The sequence below is a fragment of the Candoia aspera genome, chromosome 2 (assembly GCF_035149785.1).
Source record: "Candoia aspera isolate rCanAsp1 chromosome 2, rCanAsp1.hap2, whole genome shotgun sequence".
NCBI classification, from domain to species: Eukaryota; Metazoa; Chordata; class Lepidosauria; order Squamata; family Boidae; genus Candoia; species Candoia aspera.
Genome location: NC_086154.1, coordinates 143017971 through 143034091, shown reverse-complemented (window position 1 = coordinate 143034091; position 16121 = coordinate 143017971). Strand labels below are relative to the sequence as shown.

The 16121-nt window shown below is 44.7% G+C and overlaps 1 protein-coding gene across 1 annotated transcript in view; it reads right to left on the bottom strand.

The window, feature by feature from the left end:
* Positions 1-16121, bottom strand: part of NCKAP1L (NCK associated protein 1 like) — a 79483-nt gene that overhangs the window by 51499 nt on the left and 11863 nt on the right. The window contains exons 7-11 of the mRNA XM_063293957.1: positions 15719-15856; positions 6693-6741; positions 5237-5393; positions 3168-3224; positions 1333-1429 (exon numbers count right to left, since the gene is read on the bottom strand). Of these exons, the coding sequence (XP_063150027.1) occupies positions 1333-1429; positions 3168-3224; positions 5237-5393; positions 6693-6741; positions 15719-15856 (498 nt within the window). The remainder of the gene's footprint in view (positions 1-1332; positions 1430-3167; positions 3225-5236; positions 5394-6692; positions 6742-15718; positions 15857-16121) is intronic.

Genomic DNA, 16121 nt, shown 5'->3' with positions numbered 1-16121 from the left:
TTACGATACTCAAAATTAAAATTGATGCATTTGCTGCTGCTGCTGCTTTTCATGATTGTTTGATGGGATTTTTATATTGTATTATTTTTCAACATAAGCTGGCAAATAATTTTGATTTTGTGGACCTCTGAGAGGGTATTGGGGGATCCTCAGGGTCCTAGCACCGCACTTAAAGAAACACTGAGGTAGAATAACAGAATCTTGAAAGCCTGTCAAAGTTTTACTAAACAAAATCGTATACTAAACAAAATCAAGGTGGGGTTATTTTGAGTTTATACTAAACAAAATCAAGGTGGGGTTATTTTGAGTTTATACTAAACAAAAGCAAGGTGGGGTTATTTTGAATTTCTTATTCTTCCTTCTATTTAATTATTTATATATCTATTACATCACATTTATTTAGCTGCCCATGTCACAGACAGTGAGTCTGGGCAGTGTACAACATTCAATTAAAAAGAAAAAAAAGTTCTATCCTAGGACTTTGTAGTCTTTTCTTTAAATCCCCCTTCTTCAAGTTGATGACTTGCTCCTATCTTTCCCCTTTAATAGCTCTCCCATAGCTTCCCCAAGATCAGCTCTACATTCCTTTACTGGATAGTAATATATATGATCCTTGATAGTTACGCTGAGCACGATCTTCATTACAGGTATTCTAGAGCAGTGTTTTCCAACCTGGCGCCTTTTCAGGGTTCATGTCAACTCTCATAATTCTTAGCCAGAACAGCTGTTTGCTAGGACGGTTACAGAAAGGGTTAACTGGAGAAAAACAGCTGCAAGGTGGGGCAGCACAGAAAAAGAGAACCCCAGCTCTTTTTCACCCTTTAAATCACTCCATTATTTTACCCAGGATCCCTGCAGAATGAGCTTAGAAATAGCCTGCCACCAGTATGTAAAGTCTAGGAAAAATGCCTTTAGGTTGACCCAATATTTCATCAAGTTAACTCAGCCAGGAAACCTGGGTACTTTTTAAAAAAAAATAATTTGCTTGTGAACACTGAGAGCGTAAAACTTCAGGCACTGACAGCAAAGGTCTTCTCCTTTTAAAAAGTGTTTCTATTCCACTGAGGCCCTGAGTATCAGTTACAGACAAAACACAAGCCATTATTAGGGACAGGGACTGGATGTATATCAAGTCAAGGACAAATAGGCCAATGCAGGTGCATGAATACTTGCTCTGGGTTCATCCACAGCACATATACCCACAGAGGCATATGCACAAATCTATCTTACGCCTGCATTGGCCCAACTCTAACTGCTCACACACAGCATAAGTAAACCTGGTTGCACCTTCACAGCTCTTAATTCTTGCCCACCTCTATATATCCCACTTGCCTTGGGGCCCAGAAGTCCAGGTTCATTGGCCAGGATGGCCTCCATCTCCCGCACAGCATTCCTCAAGTAAGTACGCCGGCCTCGATGTAGTTGCCCGCTGTCAAGAAAACAGCCAAAGAGTTCAAATGAAAAAAGTCCCACCCCTCCCAGTGTCCTGCCTGTCATGTCATAACCATCAGAAAAAATATTTGTTTGGCCAAAGCAAGTAGCATAAAGAAAGGATTGTAATACTGGGTCAGCCAAAACAGGAATTTTCCCCCATTTCCCTCTAGATCAAGGTAACTCTCTTGGGGGAGATGGGCGGTAATTAAATTTGAATAATAAATAAACTAAATAAATAAACTGGAACTAAATGCATGCTAGCTTTCTATTGTCCAGCTAGGTGAACAGTAGCACCTGGCCAATGCTGATTGACCTCAAAAAGCTAAGAAGGTTGGGCCTGGCTATTTCTTGGCTATTTCCCATTAGGAAATCCAAGCCTATAGGCTAGACTGGGAAGAAGGCAATGGCCAAGCCTTTCTGTATTCTTGCCAAGGAAATAACATGGATGTGTCCCATAAAGACACCAGGAGCTAAGCTTCCCTTGAAAATTTAATCTTCTGCTGAAGTGCTTTGTACATGCTGAAAATCTGCCCATTCGTTCAGAACTCCTGTCTTCCTACAGACTAGAGCTGTGACCTTCCAGACTGCTGAGCTACAACTCTCAGTATCCTTCGGCATTAGCCATGATGACTAAAGGCCTGTAGATTTCCCTCTATTGTTACAGAATTACCGCAACGCTCACTTCAGTTTAAAAAAAAAAGCCAACTCCCTTTATCTTTCTGCAATCAAAGCAGTACTTAATCAGTACTTCTATAAAAAGTAATGCCAGGAGCAGCTGCAATTAGAATGGAGATAAGGCTGCAGAACTGGGTGATACTGCAGAGCTACCCACGGATAATGTCTTTTAAATCTACAAAGTGAGAGAAGTAGCAGCAGGGACTCTGTGGCAGCTCATTCCATCTATGCCTTTTGTGTTGTTCTGGTTCATTAGAACGCCGCTGAATAGGACAAAAGACCCATCTAGCCCAGCAAACTGTTCCTCTCAATGGTCAGAAGGATGGCCCTGCGTTCCAGGCATGAAGACATGATGGGGTGCTGCTTACCTTCCATTATCAGCATGTGAGGTTTCAAACACAATCCTAACCATGGTCTTAGAAAGTCACCCTATTGGCTGGGATCATACAGCAAGCCAGGGATTAGCAATCGTTAGGGGTTTTGAATGTTTGAGCCAGACAAAGAATGAACAAAATTGGTAGAAATGTTGCAATCCAGCAAGATTTTGGCCAGTTATTATTATTTTTTTACAATTAATTGTGAAGGCAATGGAAACCCTCCTGCATGCCTGTGTTGCATCACTGAGGCTTGTGCTAAGCAGTAGTGAGAGTTCCTTGGTTCTGGCTCAGCATGCTGCTAAACCCAGCCACCGTGGCTTGTAAATTCTGATTTATGGCTTAAGGCAATTTATGAACAAGCACCGCATCTTACTCCACAGACCATACCAAAGCAAAAGGCAACTTCACATAAACTGTAAGCATCAAAATCGGTGATTAGGAAGCTCATGCCGTGTCACAGTCAAGATAAGAGGTAGAAACCTGAGGAACAAGAAGTTCACAGGGCAATATGAAGAAAAAGGTATCATCAAGGCTCCGGTTAAGTGGGTCTGGACGGGAGGTGGCAGACAGTAGGGAAACCCGAAGGCTGATGAGACTGAAAGTATTAAGCAAATAAAGCAGAACAATGGGTATACACAGCAGAGAGAAGCACAGGGCCGGAGTGGGAAGAGACATTCCTACCTCTGTTGCAGAGCATGCTCTTTACAGTCTTTGATATCAGTGATACGCTTCCCATAGCTGTCAAGAGAAAGCACAACTCACCCACTGCTTCATCCCTCAAGGCCAGGGTTTCTCAAACTTTGGGGTGCAGTCTTCCATATTATACTTCGATTTGTATGCCCCCATGATTTCACTGGGGTTAGAGTTGGTCAAGAAATAATTGTCCCACTTACTTTTAACCATTAAATTTTAATCCCTGTAGCACGCAAAAGTATGATCGATCCTTGCAACGTTAAAAAAACCCCTTCATTTCCAATAAAAAAACAAATGAATTAAAAAGCATTCTTTTCATGAGAAGGAAAAGCTTGCTTAGTTTTACACCATTTTTGAAATATAGTGATTTTTTTTTTGAGACAGCTGCTCGCATTATTCCTTCCACATTTATTTTGGATTGATGTGTGGTTTTCATAGGAGCAAAATGGAAAAATCCTGAATCTCCAAAACAAGATGTTGCAAATTCAGTCAGAATGATTATAGCCAGCTCATTTAATCCTTTGCGTTCTTTTTACATTGATTGGAAATTCAGGGAGAGAAATTATCAGGAATTATTTTCAAAGAATCGTTCCTTCTCGGGAGTAGTAATTGCACTAATTCTCAGTTTAGTATCAAGTGGATTTCCTGTCCAGTCATACTTCTGTTTCTGCATGTGAGAATTTGTTCTGAAAGTCTATTTCAAAGAAAGATGAAATATAAAACATCTTCACTAATCTCTATGTTACTGCTTTCAATAGTTTCAAAGTAAGAAACATGTCTGAATTCGAATCTTCAGTTTTACTCTTCCCCAGTTCAGCTTTCCCATGCATTATTTTAATTTGTCACCGAGTTCAAGGAAATTGTCACCTTGCAGTGAAGTATTAAGAATGTTCAGCTTGTCAAAAATATCACCTAACTATGCTAAACACATACTGAAATCACGGTTGATAAACACGTATACTACTGTGCCTTTTCTCAGTTAAAGCTGGTAAAGTTCATTTCTCCATTTGAAAACACGTGTCAAAGCATTTCTTTGAGAAAGTCATCTTAACTCAAAGTAAAATAGTGAAAAAATGTATTTGCCAGCTATCTCTTCACAAAACTTGTGAATATCTTTACCTTTATAGGCCTAGTTTTTTTTACAATTCACATTTATTGTATAACTGTTTGTAGAACGTCCTCCAGTGCCAGACTCAAATCTTCCAAATCAAGAGCTTGCCTATGAATCAACACCAGACCCAAACAGGAGATTTTTGGTATATTAAAACTCAAAATCTTCTGTGACAGTCTGACATAGAACATGCTCCATCAGGGCGTATCACCATGCAATCTGACCACTTTAAGTACTTTGCATTCATACAGCTACCCAACCCATCAAAAAGGTTCTCAGCTTTCCTCATCTTCATTACTTCTTTACAGAAAAGTAATTTTTCATTTATTTTGCTTTCATCAACAAATCTAACATATTGTTAAAAGAGCATCCTTTCCACTGTCACCTCTTTGGTCTGAAGAGCAAATGGCTTGCTTCTTAACTTTTCATTTAGCTGATCATTTGTATCTTCCACCATCTCTGTAGTTTGGTGGGAAATGGTGTCATTAGATGGGGAGACAATTCCTACTGTTTGGCACTAGACTCCCCAATATAGTTGTAACCATATGGACAGTTGCTGGAAAAATTACATTTTCTCCAATTGTGTGGAGATTTTTGCCCTGGGTGATTCTATATATGGAACTACTTCCACTAATGTGGAAACTATATACTTAGACACACAACTTGATAATAATTCTACATGCAGCCTAATCCAGACAGGCTATCCTAGGAGGACCATTCATCTCCTGTACCTCTATTATTGGTATAAAAGAGAGAGAGAAGATGGCATCTCAGCAAGAGTTTTTTTTATTCCTGAAATCACCAATGTTTGTCTCCTCTGACACCCTTAGCATCTGTTTTCTCTAGCTGTGTCCCTTCCCCGGTGGATGAAGGGGATATTAGCCTAGCCTAACCTGTGCAGGGCCATTACCACATGAGTTCTTACACACTTCAGCACATCACTTACCCTTTAATGCCACTGAAGGCTTCCTCTGTCACTTTGTGAATAGAAAGCACTTCATCTCGTATCAGAGTGATGTAGAGTGAGCCTCGAAGAGCCAGCCGCCAAAGATCCAGGCAGCTTTGTATAGAGCCCAGGCAACTGTGGCAGAGCAAGAACCCCACTGTAGCGGGAAAAATGTTACAGGGGTAGGGGAAAAAGGGAAATATGAACCTTTCGTGCTTTGCAGAATTACCAGCAGGGGCCCAACAATTGCTGGGAGTAGAATGAATAGGGCAAGTTAAGCCATTGCATTACGAAGAACAGCAAACCCCTGCATCACTTCTGAAGTTATGCCGAGGTGAGTGGTAGTGCATGGAACATAGTTTCACCAACATTTGACTGCAGTGCTAGACAAGCAATTCTACCCTAGCTAAGATAATGAAGATTTTCCTATTTTCATAGGGAGGGAGGGAAGAGGGATCCTGCATGTAAAAGAGTCCCCTTTTCGGGAGAGATGGGCGGTGATAGAAATTTGAAATATATATATATATATATATATATATATATATATATATATATATATATATGTATATATATATATATATATATATATATATAAATTAATTAATTAAACAAACAAACAAACATTGGCTAGAAAGGTGTGGAAAGGATTCTTGCCAGGAGGAGAACTTTACCTCTTCCTAATAATGTTCAGTACGGAAGTGTTTTGCTCTTAAAAGTCTGTGATGGGGAAGGGACTTTCACAGCCCTGAGCTGAGTTTGGACAAAGGAGTGTTTATAGAAACAGAAAAATAGGGAATAATAATAAAGCACTTTGACACAGTAAGAATGGAAACTTCTCAACTCATCAATTACAAAAAGTTGCATTATTTGAGACAGACAATGATGTCATTAACTATCTTAGATCCTTGGGGAGGATCCAATAGTCAAAAGTACTATATCCAGTCAGAATTATCTGAAAGACTATGTATAAATAGTAATAACAACAATAATTTGTCCAACAGTTAAAGTAAGAAAGGAAAAATCAGTCTTGACTCCTGCCTTTCATGTGCTCCTTTGTCTGTCCCATCCTGTTTCTTTGCCTCCCCTTCCATCCCTTTTCCTCTGTCTGTGACTCCCTCTGTCTGTTACTTCTCTATCTGTTACTTCCTCTCTGTCCCTCTTTTTGTGTCTGTACACTCTCAACATGGGCTTGTTCCTCTCAATTTCTGCATCCTGTCTTGTCCAACTGCTACAATGGAAGGAAAAAGCCAGAGGAAAGTTGAGAGCAGAGCATTTTCAATTTGTTGTTACTGACTGCACCCCCAGTAAGAACCAGTTTGTGACTGGCATGCTCTACCAAATGGTTGCAATGCTGTCGCTTTTTAATAAAGCTGAATGTGCCTAAAAGTTGTCTGTCACTGCTCTAGACTTAGGATCCAGGCTGGAACTTCCCAAAATTAAGGTGGTGGTAACTTACTTACAATCCATCGCTCAAGAGTCTCCAGTGAAAGGTATTCACAGGCCATCTGGTGAAGAAAGAGGGCGGGGGAGAAACAAAGATGATTACCCTCCACAGCCACATGCACATTGATACATATATCTTGTAGGTGAGTGTCCCCTTGTGCACAGGCATGGTTTTTGGAAGCATAACTTTGTTATGTACAAGTGAGAACTGTTATCAGGACATCCACTATCCCAGGAGTCCATCTAGCTCAGGAGTCTCCAAACAACTCGAATTTCACAGAAAAGTTGTGGATTGACCACCATGAAAACCTCCTCCTTTTTATTTCTAGAGGTGTGTTTTCCTCTCATTCTCACTAACTTGCTTCAACTGGTACCTCTTTCCCTCTCTTTGACTGCTGCCACACACACTTCTATTTTATTTATTTATCTTTCAGATTTAGTCACTCACTCGAAGAGTGACTCTGGGCGATTTAGAAGAAAATTAGAATAAAGATTAAAATACAATAAAAGCAATATTTTAAAACATAAATATAAAATCCAAAATAGAAATGTTAACCGCCCAGAGTCCCTCTGGTCGGAGGAGATGGCAGTGTCATGTGCGCCGTTTCAATGTATTCGATGCATCGTAACGTTTCGCATGTCATTAATTGGATGCGTGTTGCAGTTGTCTAGGGAGGATGGGAACGATTATATTTTGGCTTTGCTTTGGAATGTGTTTGTGTTATCTACTGCGCTCAAGGTTACTTTCCCAGGCTAGCAACTCTGACGATTGCTAGCACCTGTGTCGGGCGGGGCTGTTATGAGGGAGGCGGGATACGTTTGAAGCAAGGGTTTAAGTTTGTATTTGGCGCGCTTTTGCTCATTCTCAGCTTTCTCTGTATTTGCCTTTAGTACTCTAATAAATCAGATTTCATTTGGCATCCTCTTGTGAGTCTGAGTATTTGGGGCTGGGGCAATCATTACATAAAGCTGAGAATCTCAGTTCCTAACCCCGCTGGCCCCTGTCCAAGGAAGACAAGCGTCTAACTTGTGAGGGAGAGAGCCCGCGATGACCGAGCCCGAAATCGTGATGATGGAGGAAGGGGAACCGGACTCGACCGTGAGGCCGTCCGGCCGACCGTCCCAAGGAGGGGAGCTGTCCGCCATCAGAGAGGAGGCGAGCTCCGGGTCGGAGAGCGAAGCCGGGGGGCTGAAAACGGCCCCGGAGACCACCGTGAATTCTCCGGGTGAGCTGCTCACCTGGGATGAGACCCGAGGAGATGCCACAGCAGCGGGGGGCCCATCCTGGAGGCAGAGATACCCTTTATCCCCCAACGTGGTGCAGGTGCAGCCAACGGAGGGCTCACCCACTCCGGATCGAATCAGAGTGCTGGAGTCGAAAATGGATTCGTTGGAGGCTATTCTGAAACAGCTGAGCTTGGATGTAACCTCGATGCGAGAGCTCCGGGAAGAATCCAGCCAGAGGCATTCAACCCCTTCCTCCCAGGGGCTGACCCCGGAACGGCGACGGGTGGTGCGGAGGCGCGAAGGGGACCAGTCGGTCCAGATGGAAATCGCAGCAGCGCCCGGGCGATCGCCCCGGGGCCCCGTGCCGCCCCGAGTCAGGGAAGCACCAGCCGCTGCAGCCCCGGTGGTGGGGCGCAGCCCGGCGGGAGGCGGTATGCGAGACTTCCCTGTCAAGTTTGATGGGGACCCGACCAAACTCTCGTTCTTCCTGACTAATGCGAAAGCTTATATGGAAGAATGGGGGGGGGGGTTTTCCAATCGGAGAAGGCAAGAATCATCACCATTGCCACCAAACTGAAGGGGAGGGCGGCAGACTGGTATGTCCAGATGTGCCAGTCGGAAGCGCCTGAACTGGAAAATCTCGAGGAGTTCCTCTGGGCGTTGAAGCAACACTTCGAGGACCCCTTAGCAAAGGAGAGAGCAAAGCGAGCCCTGAAGGAACTCAAGCAGGGGTTCCGATCAGTGGCCGATTATGCTTTGGAGTTTAAAGCGCTAGCTGGGAAGGTGGATGACTGGTCCCAAGCAACCATTATCGAGCTCTTCAAAGATGGCTTGAATACCGAGGTGCTGCGCTGGTCCCTGGGGAGGGACGACCCATACACGCTGTATGAGTGGATCCTGCTAGCAGGAAGGGCTGAACATGCCCAAGAGGTCTTTGCCCAGCGGAAGACCGTCAAGTCGGGGCGGGAGATGAAGCCCAGCCGCACATCGACCACCGGGGGAAAACCGGGACAGCGACCCTGGGACGAGGAGCGTGAGAAGCGGTATGCCAAAGGATTGTGCCTGAGATGCGGTAAGGAGGGGCATAGAGTGGCAGCATGCCCGAAGGCAAAGGTGGAGGAACGGCCCGGAAAACCGCCGGCGAAGTCCCCTGCGTTGCCGAGGAAACAGAAAGCGGCGGTGGCTGAGACCGAGGGAGACGATGTGATGTTCTACGAAATTGAAGGGGAGACCGAAATCCCGCAACCGGCGGGAAACGCCAGCCACCTGCTCTAAAGGGCGCCGCTGGGCAGGTGGTAGAAGACGGGCGCGAGCCTCCAGCGGTGAGTGGCACTTACCGCATACTCATGGTGAAATTGAAATTGGGTTCACAAGTCAAGACGGTGGAAGTATGGGCCATGATTGATTCGGGGTGTTCCCGGTGTCTGATGCACCCCGACGTGGTGGCGGCTTTGGAGCTCCCCACTTTTCCCCTACAAAGACCCATCGCATTTACTCAATTGGATGGGTCCATGGCAGGGGGCAAACCGGTCACCCACTTTACAGGGCGGGTAGCCTTGCAACTGGGCAGTCACCAGGAAGGGTTGTCTTTTGTCGTGGCTCCCGTAGGGGGCCCATTGGTGGGGTTGGGGGTACCATGGTTGGTGCAGCAAAACCCCCAAATAAACTGGGTCTACCGGACCATCACATTTAGGGATGGGTTTTATCAAGCGGCAGAGGGGAAGGGTGCCCCAGAGGAGATGGTGGGGGTTGCGGCAGCTGCGACTCCGCCTTACCCGGCCTCTCCTCTGGAGGGCTTGCCGGCCGAGTACAGGATGTTTGCTGATGTATTCGGTGAAAAGGAAGCTGAACAGTTGCCCCCCCATCGAAAGACGGACTGTGCCATAGAACTGCTGCCCAACACTCAATTGCCTAAACCAAAAATTTATTCCATGACGCAAAAGGAACTGACTTTGTTGAGGGAATTTGTGGACAAAAATTTGGCGCGCGGATTCATTGAGCCGGCGAATTCACCCGTGGGGGCGCCGGTTCTTTTCCGCCCAAAAAAGGATGGGACATTGAGACTTTGTACGGATTTCCGCGGATTAAATGCCGTCTCAATTTCCAACAAATATCCCTTGCCATTGATAAAGGACATGTTGTCACATCTGGCCAAAGGCAAGATTTTCTCTAAACTGGATTTAAGAGAAGCCTACTATCGTGTACGAATCAAGGAGGGAGATGAGTGGAAAACTGCATTCAATTGCCCGTTGGGAGCCTTCCAGTATAAGGTGTTGCCGTTTGGGTTGGCTGGGGCCCCTGGGGTATTTATGCAATTAATCAATGAAGTTTTGCATGAACATCTGTTCAAAGGTGTACTGGTGTATTTGGATGATGTATTGATTTATACGGAAACCATGAAAGAGCATGTAGCTCTGGTAAAGAAAGTCTTGTGTAAACTCAGATCTGCTGAATTGTATGCAAAGCTATCCAAATGTGCCTTCCATCAGACCCAAATTGACTACTTGGGGTATAGGATTTCTGATAAAGGTATAGAAATGGACCCTGCCAAGGTACAGGCTATCATGGACTGGGAGAGTCCCCGTACCCGCAGGCAACTTCAAAGTTTCTTGGGGTTCAGTAACTATTACAGATTATTCATAAGGGGGTTCGCTGAGATTGCCTTGCCCCTAACGGACCTGCTTCGAACGAAAGGGGTGGGAGATACTAGACGAGTCAAGAATCCCGGAGCGTTGTTGAGGTGGACGCCTGCTTGTCAGACGGCGTTTGAGCGGCTAAAAGCAGCTTTCGTCAAAGAGCCCATTTTACAACACCCTGATCCTTCAAAGCCCTTTGTTGTACAGGCTGATGCCTCCGATTATTCTATTGGCGCATTGTTGATGCAAAAAGACGAGGCAGGATGCCTCAAGCCCTGTGCGTATTTATCCCGCAAGTTCTCCGAAACTGAGAGGCGTTGGCATGTTTGGGAAAAGGAGGCATTTGCAGTGAAAGCTGCGTTAGAGGCTTGGCGGCATCTGCTGGAAGGGGCTAATCACCCCTTTGAGGTCTGGACTGATCATAAAAACTTGGAGGCACTTAGTACCCCTCGAAAACTGAGCCCTAAACAGGTTCGTTGGGCTCAATTTTTCAATCGATTCAATTTTCAGTTCAAATTTATTCCAGGGAAAAAGAACTTCTTGGCTGATGCCTTGTCAAGGCAACCTCAAGACTCTGGGGCGGCGCCAGATGTGGTGAGCACCCTATGGTCGGCGCCCCAATTGGGCATGCAAGCTGTGACGCGTAGCCAGACGCGCGCGCAACAACCGCCCACCACAAGCGCTGCTCAGCCAAGCTCTTTGTCAATTCCCTCCCAATTGCAACAAAAGTTTTTAAAAGAATTAAAAACGGATACTTGGTTGCTGGCGAATAAAGACAATGTTACTTTTGACAGAGGCTTCGCTTGGAAGTCCAACCGCCTCTACGTTCCTGAAAGCCTCCGAAAAGACGTGTTAACACGTTCACACGATGACAAACTCGCGGGTCACTTCGGTTTTGTAAAAACCTTGCACCTCGTTCGGAGGCAATTCTGGTGGCCCACATTACGTAAAGATGTTAAAGACTACATTGCTTCCTGCACTGTTTGTGCAATGTCCAAACGCAAGGTGGGCAAGCCCCAGGGGCTGTTGCAGCCGGTAGCAGCCCCCTCTTCCCCTTGGGAAGAAATCTCCATGGATTTTATTGTAGAGCTACCACCCAGCCAACGCAAAACGGTCATTTGGGTGGTCAAAGATTATTTCTCCAAACAAGCCCACTTTATTCCCTGCGTGTCCATTCCGTCAGCGCGTCAATTAGCCCGCCTATTCCTTGTACACGTGTACAGGCTACACGGATGTCCCTCCCGCTTGATTTCAGACAGAGGTACACAATTTACCTCTCAGTTTTGGCGGGCGTTTCTCAAGCTATTAGGCATGAAGCAAGCCCTCTCCACGGCTTGGCATCCTCAAACGGACGGGGCCACTGAGGCGGTTAACTCCACTCTAGAGCAGTACCTGCGCGCTTTTGTGAATTATCAGCAGGATAATTGGGTAGACCTTCTACCGTTTGCTGAAGTGGCTTACAACAATGCCGTGCATCAAAGCACTGGACAGACCCCATTTCGGGTGGCTCTGGGTAAAGACTTTGTTCCTATCACTGATCTCCCACAACCTCCGGCAGGTGCGGTCACTACAGATGATTGGTCGACACAACTGGCTGACTCTTGGCCAATGATTCAAAATGCATTGGCTGATGCTCAAGCGGATTATAAATTGTATGCTGATCGGAAGCGGGCCCCCCAACCTGGATTTCAAGTTGGGGACGCAGTGTACCTTTCTACCAAGTTTATCAAGTCATCACAACCTTCCAAGAAACTTGCACCTAAGTTTGTGGGTCCTTTCCCAATTATAGCTCAGATCAACCCTGTGACTTTTAAACTTGATTTGCCTCATAACCTGAAACGCTTACACCCTGTTTTTCATTGCAGCTTACTCAAACCGACTATTCCTTCTGATCGTTGGCATCGGCAACCTCCACCTCCCACCCCCATCATGATTGATGGTCAGCAACACTTTGAAGTTAAAGAAATTTTAGACTCTAGACGCCTTCGCAATACTTTGCAATATTTAGTTCGTTGGAAGCATTTCCCTCATCCTGAGTGGGTCGCTGCATCAGATATGGCTTCTCCGGTTTTAGTGGCCCGTTTCCACTCCGCTTATCCCTCGAAACCAGGTCCCTAGGGGTATTTTTGGAGGGCGGTATGTCATGTGCGCCGTTTCAATGTATTCGATGCATCGTAACGTTTCGCATGTCATTAATTGGATGCGTGTTGCAGTTGTCTAGGGAGGATGGGAACGATTATATTTTGGCTTTGCTTTGGAATGTGTTTGTGTTATCTACTGCGCTCAAGGTTACTTTCCCAGGCTAGCAACTCTGACGATTGCTAGCACCTGTGTCGGGCGGGGCTGTTATGAGGGAGGCGGGATACGTTTGAAGCAAGGGTTTAAGTTTGTATTTGGCGCGCTTTTGCTCATTCTCAGCTTTCTCTGTATTTGCCTTTAGTACTCTAATAAATCAGATTTCATTTGGCATCCTCTTGTGAGTCTGAGTATTTGGGGCTGGGGCAATCATTACAGGCAGTGACAAATTTGATAAATAAATAAATAAATAAAAACTTCTTAATTTAATTCAGTTCACAGGAGCCTCTTCAAGGTGCCGACCATCCCCAGGACTTTTCTCAATGTTTATACTTGCCTTTTCCTCCACAGTCCGAATGACCTCCCAATCTGCTTCAGTTTCCCTAGTTTACTTCAAACAGCTTCATTTTTCTTACAAAACTGGCTGGCAGAAAAACTCTGGTCTCTGGCTGCTACCCCCTCTTCATTAAGGGCTTGCCTGGGCCCCAGAAATATTTTTTTGCAAGGGAAAGAGGGCAACCAATTAGAATGACGATCTCTTTGCCAGACATCTGAATACTTTTAAGGTCTAGTGGTTAAGGCAATGGGCTAGAAACCAGGAGACTGATAGTTCTAGTCCCGCCTCAGGCATGAAAGCCGGCTGCGTGACCTTGGGCCAGTCACTCTCTCTTAGTCCAACCCACCTCACAAGGTTGTTGTGGGGAAAATAGGAGGAGGAGGGAGTATTAGGTATGTTCCCCGCCTTGAGTTATTTATAAAAATAATAAAGGCGGGATAGAAAATCAATTAATTAATTAATTAATTAAAACTTCTAAATTAGAAGGAGCAAGGCAATGAGTGAGATTAAACAAGAGTGCCTCCTGGCAACCATATCGCCAGGTCCAGCCCAACCCTAGTAAAATAGTCCAGAAAATTAGAACCAGCCTTTTCCACCCTGAGTTCAAGGATTGCCCACCCATCCTTGCATGGAATAATGCCAGCATAAAACTGGCCATCCCCACCATCTATCCCTATTCTGCCTCTACTGGGCCTGTTCTGAGCCACTGCTGAATCACGTTGTCCTGGTCTGTGAGTCTATGGCTCATTAGAGGCAAGACAATTGGTTTTCTCCTCTGGTTTTGCTGTTGTCCCCTTTTGGCATGTTCTCAGCCAGTGATGAACACATCCTCCAATCAGAGAACTGTCATAGGAATAGGGTGGGCCTGACTCTGTCAGAGCCTTTCTATTTACTCATTTTCATGCGCTGCCTTGGAGCATCTCCCACGTGCAAAATAAAGAAATGCGTGGGAAAATCCCAGGGCAGAAACAGCCTCAGAAAGGAGGGATGCCATGATTGGGCATGATTGTCCTGCAGAGTAAGATAACTGAAAACGAATAGCTGCTTTTATTTTTATTTCACAGGAAGGAGGTTATTAAAACTGACAAATGCAGGGGAACCATAAAATAAGCAATGAAAGAAACAGCCTGACACTTCTCGTTTTCTGCATGCTGCAGGGAGGAAAAGAAAGCTGCTACATCTAAAGAGAAAGATCCCCAATGATGCCATTTCAGAATGCTGTTAACAAGCTTACTCTGAGCAAAGCTGGCTAGCACAAAACTAGCTGAGGAGCTACAAATAGGTCCCTTCTTCTTCCCCAGACAAAATAGTGGAGGTTAGATCATTTCAGAATACTGCTCAAAAGGAATCATGTAAAATTTCCCCTCTTCTTTACATAAAGCATAATGGAGGCTTGCTCTCTCCTTTCTGTTGCTGGAAGCCTGGACAGAGGCTTGTCTGAAACGTCCCTAGGGAAATGAGAAGGTGATGGGTATGAAAAATAGAAAGTCAGGTGCTAATGCTGGGAGCAAACAATGGCAACGTAGGCTAGCTAGTGACCAGGAGGAAGGGAGAAAGCTCACACTTCCCAATACTCTCAAAACACACCTTTGATCACACCTGCAATAGCTGACCTCACCTCCAAGATAATGACATGAAAAAAGACGTTACATGGGACATACAAAAGAAACTGGCTGATGTTTTAATCATACAAACAATAAACCAAGAGAGTGACCTGGATAATTTTTCTATATTGGACTTACAAAAGAGACTTGTTATAGCTTTGAAGAATCTTATGAGTAGGGACAGAGAAGAAATGAAAAGAAATCAAGTTCTACAGCATTATTTGAATGGACTAAAGCTTAAGATTGTTAGAAGCAAAAGGAAGGAATATAAAGTTGGTTATTTGATGAAGGCTAAAATATATGTTATTATTTCTGGTAACTCTTAATGGACTTCTGCTGACACCAGGGCTGAAATGATGATGCTTTATGGATTTGTTTAGAGGTAAGAGATGAAAAGGTCATTTGTTGTAATTTAAGAGGAGGTGAAAAGTTACTAAAATTGTTTATGCTTGTGATGAAGGTTGGGAGTCACTTCTTTATATATTTCTTGTCTTTTTCTTTAGGCGTGAAAGCCGGCTTTGGGCCAGTCGCTCTCTCTCAGCCCAACTCGGCTCACAGGGTTGTTGTTGTTGTGGGGAAAATAGGAGGAGGAAGGAGTATTAGCTATGTTCCCCGTCTTGAGTTATTTATTAAAATAATAAAGGCGGGATCGAAAATAAATAAATAAATAAATAATTTAAATTGAATTTAAATTAAATGATGCTGCCTAAACTGAATAAGTGAGTGAGTGAAATGTGTTTGTGTAATTGTGGGTTTCTGAGAGGGTGGTTGTTTTATGTACAAGGGGATACATTATTCTAATAAGCAGGGTTCTTTATTTCACAGGCAATTTCTAATCAGCACACTAGGAGAGCCACACGTTTGCCATCTCTACAGCATCTCTAGCATCAGCTATTCACAGAGGTGACAGCTGAACATACTTTCCCACACACATACTCACCGTCTCTGAACTGGCAGGAGACAGCATGTTGGCAGGGTTGCTGATCAAACTGAATAGCTGGTCACTTCGCCACTGGTCAACAGAGTGGTTTCGACGGGAAAATAGGAAGTGGAGTGAAAGAAGTGCGTGGCTCACAGTCTGGGAAGAAAAAATTGGTTAGCAAGGAAGGGATAACATGCAGAGAGAGCAAGGGGGCAAGACTACAGGTCATCTTGGCAAATTTGGGTTCCTAAATCACACATGAGGAGATAATGCAGATACACAAGGCAGAAGGCACCTGACAGGGAGACAAGCAGAAGAAAAGATAAAGACCATCTACACACCCATTTTTCTCTACTCCACCACAAATGGAAGTAAAGACATTCACAGGGGAGAACTGGCAAACAGGAAAAGAATTAAGGAC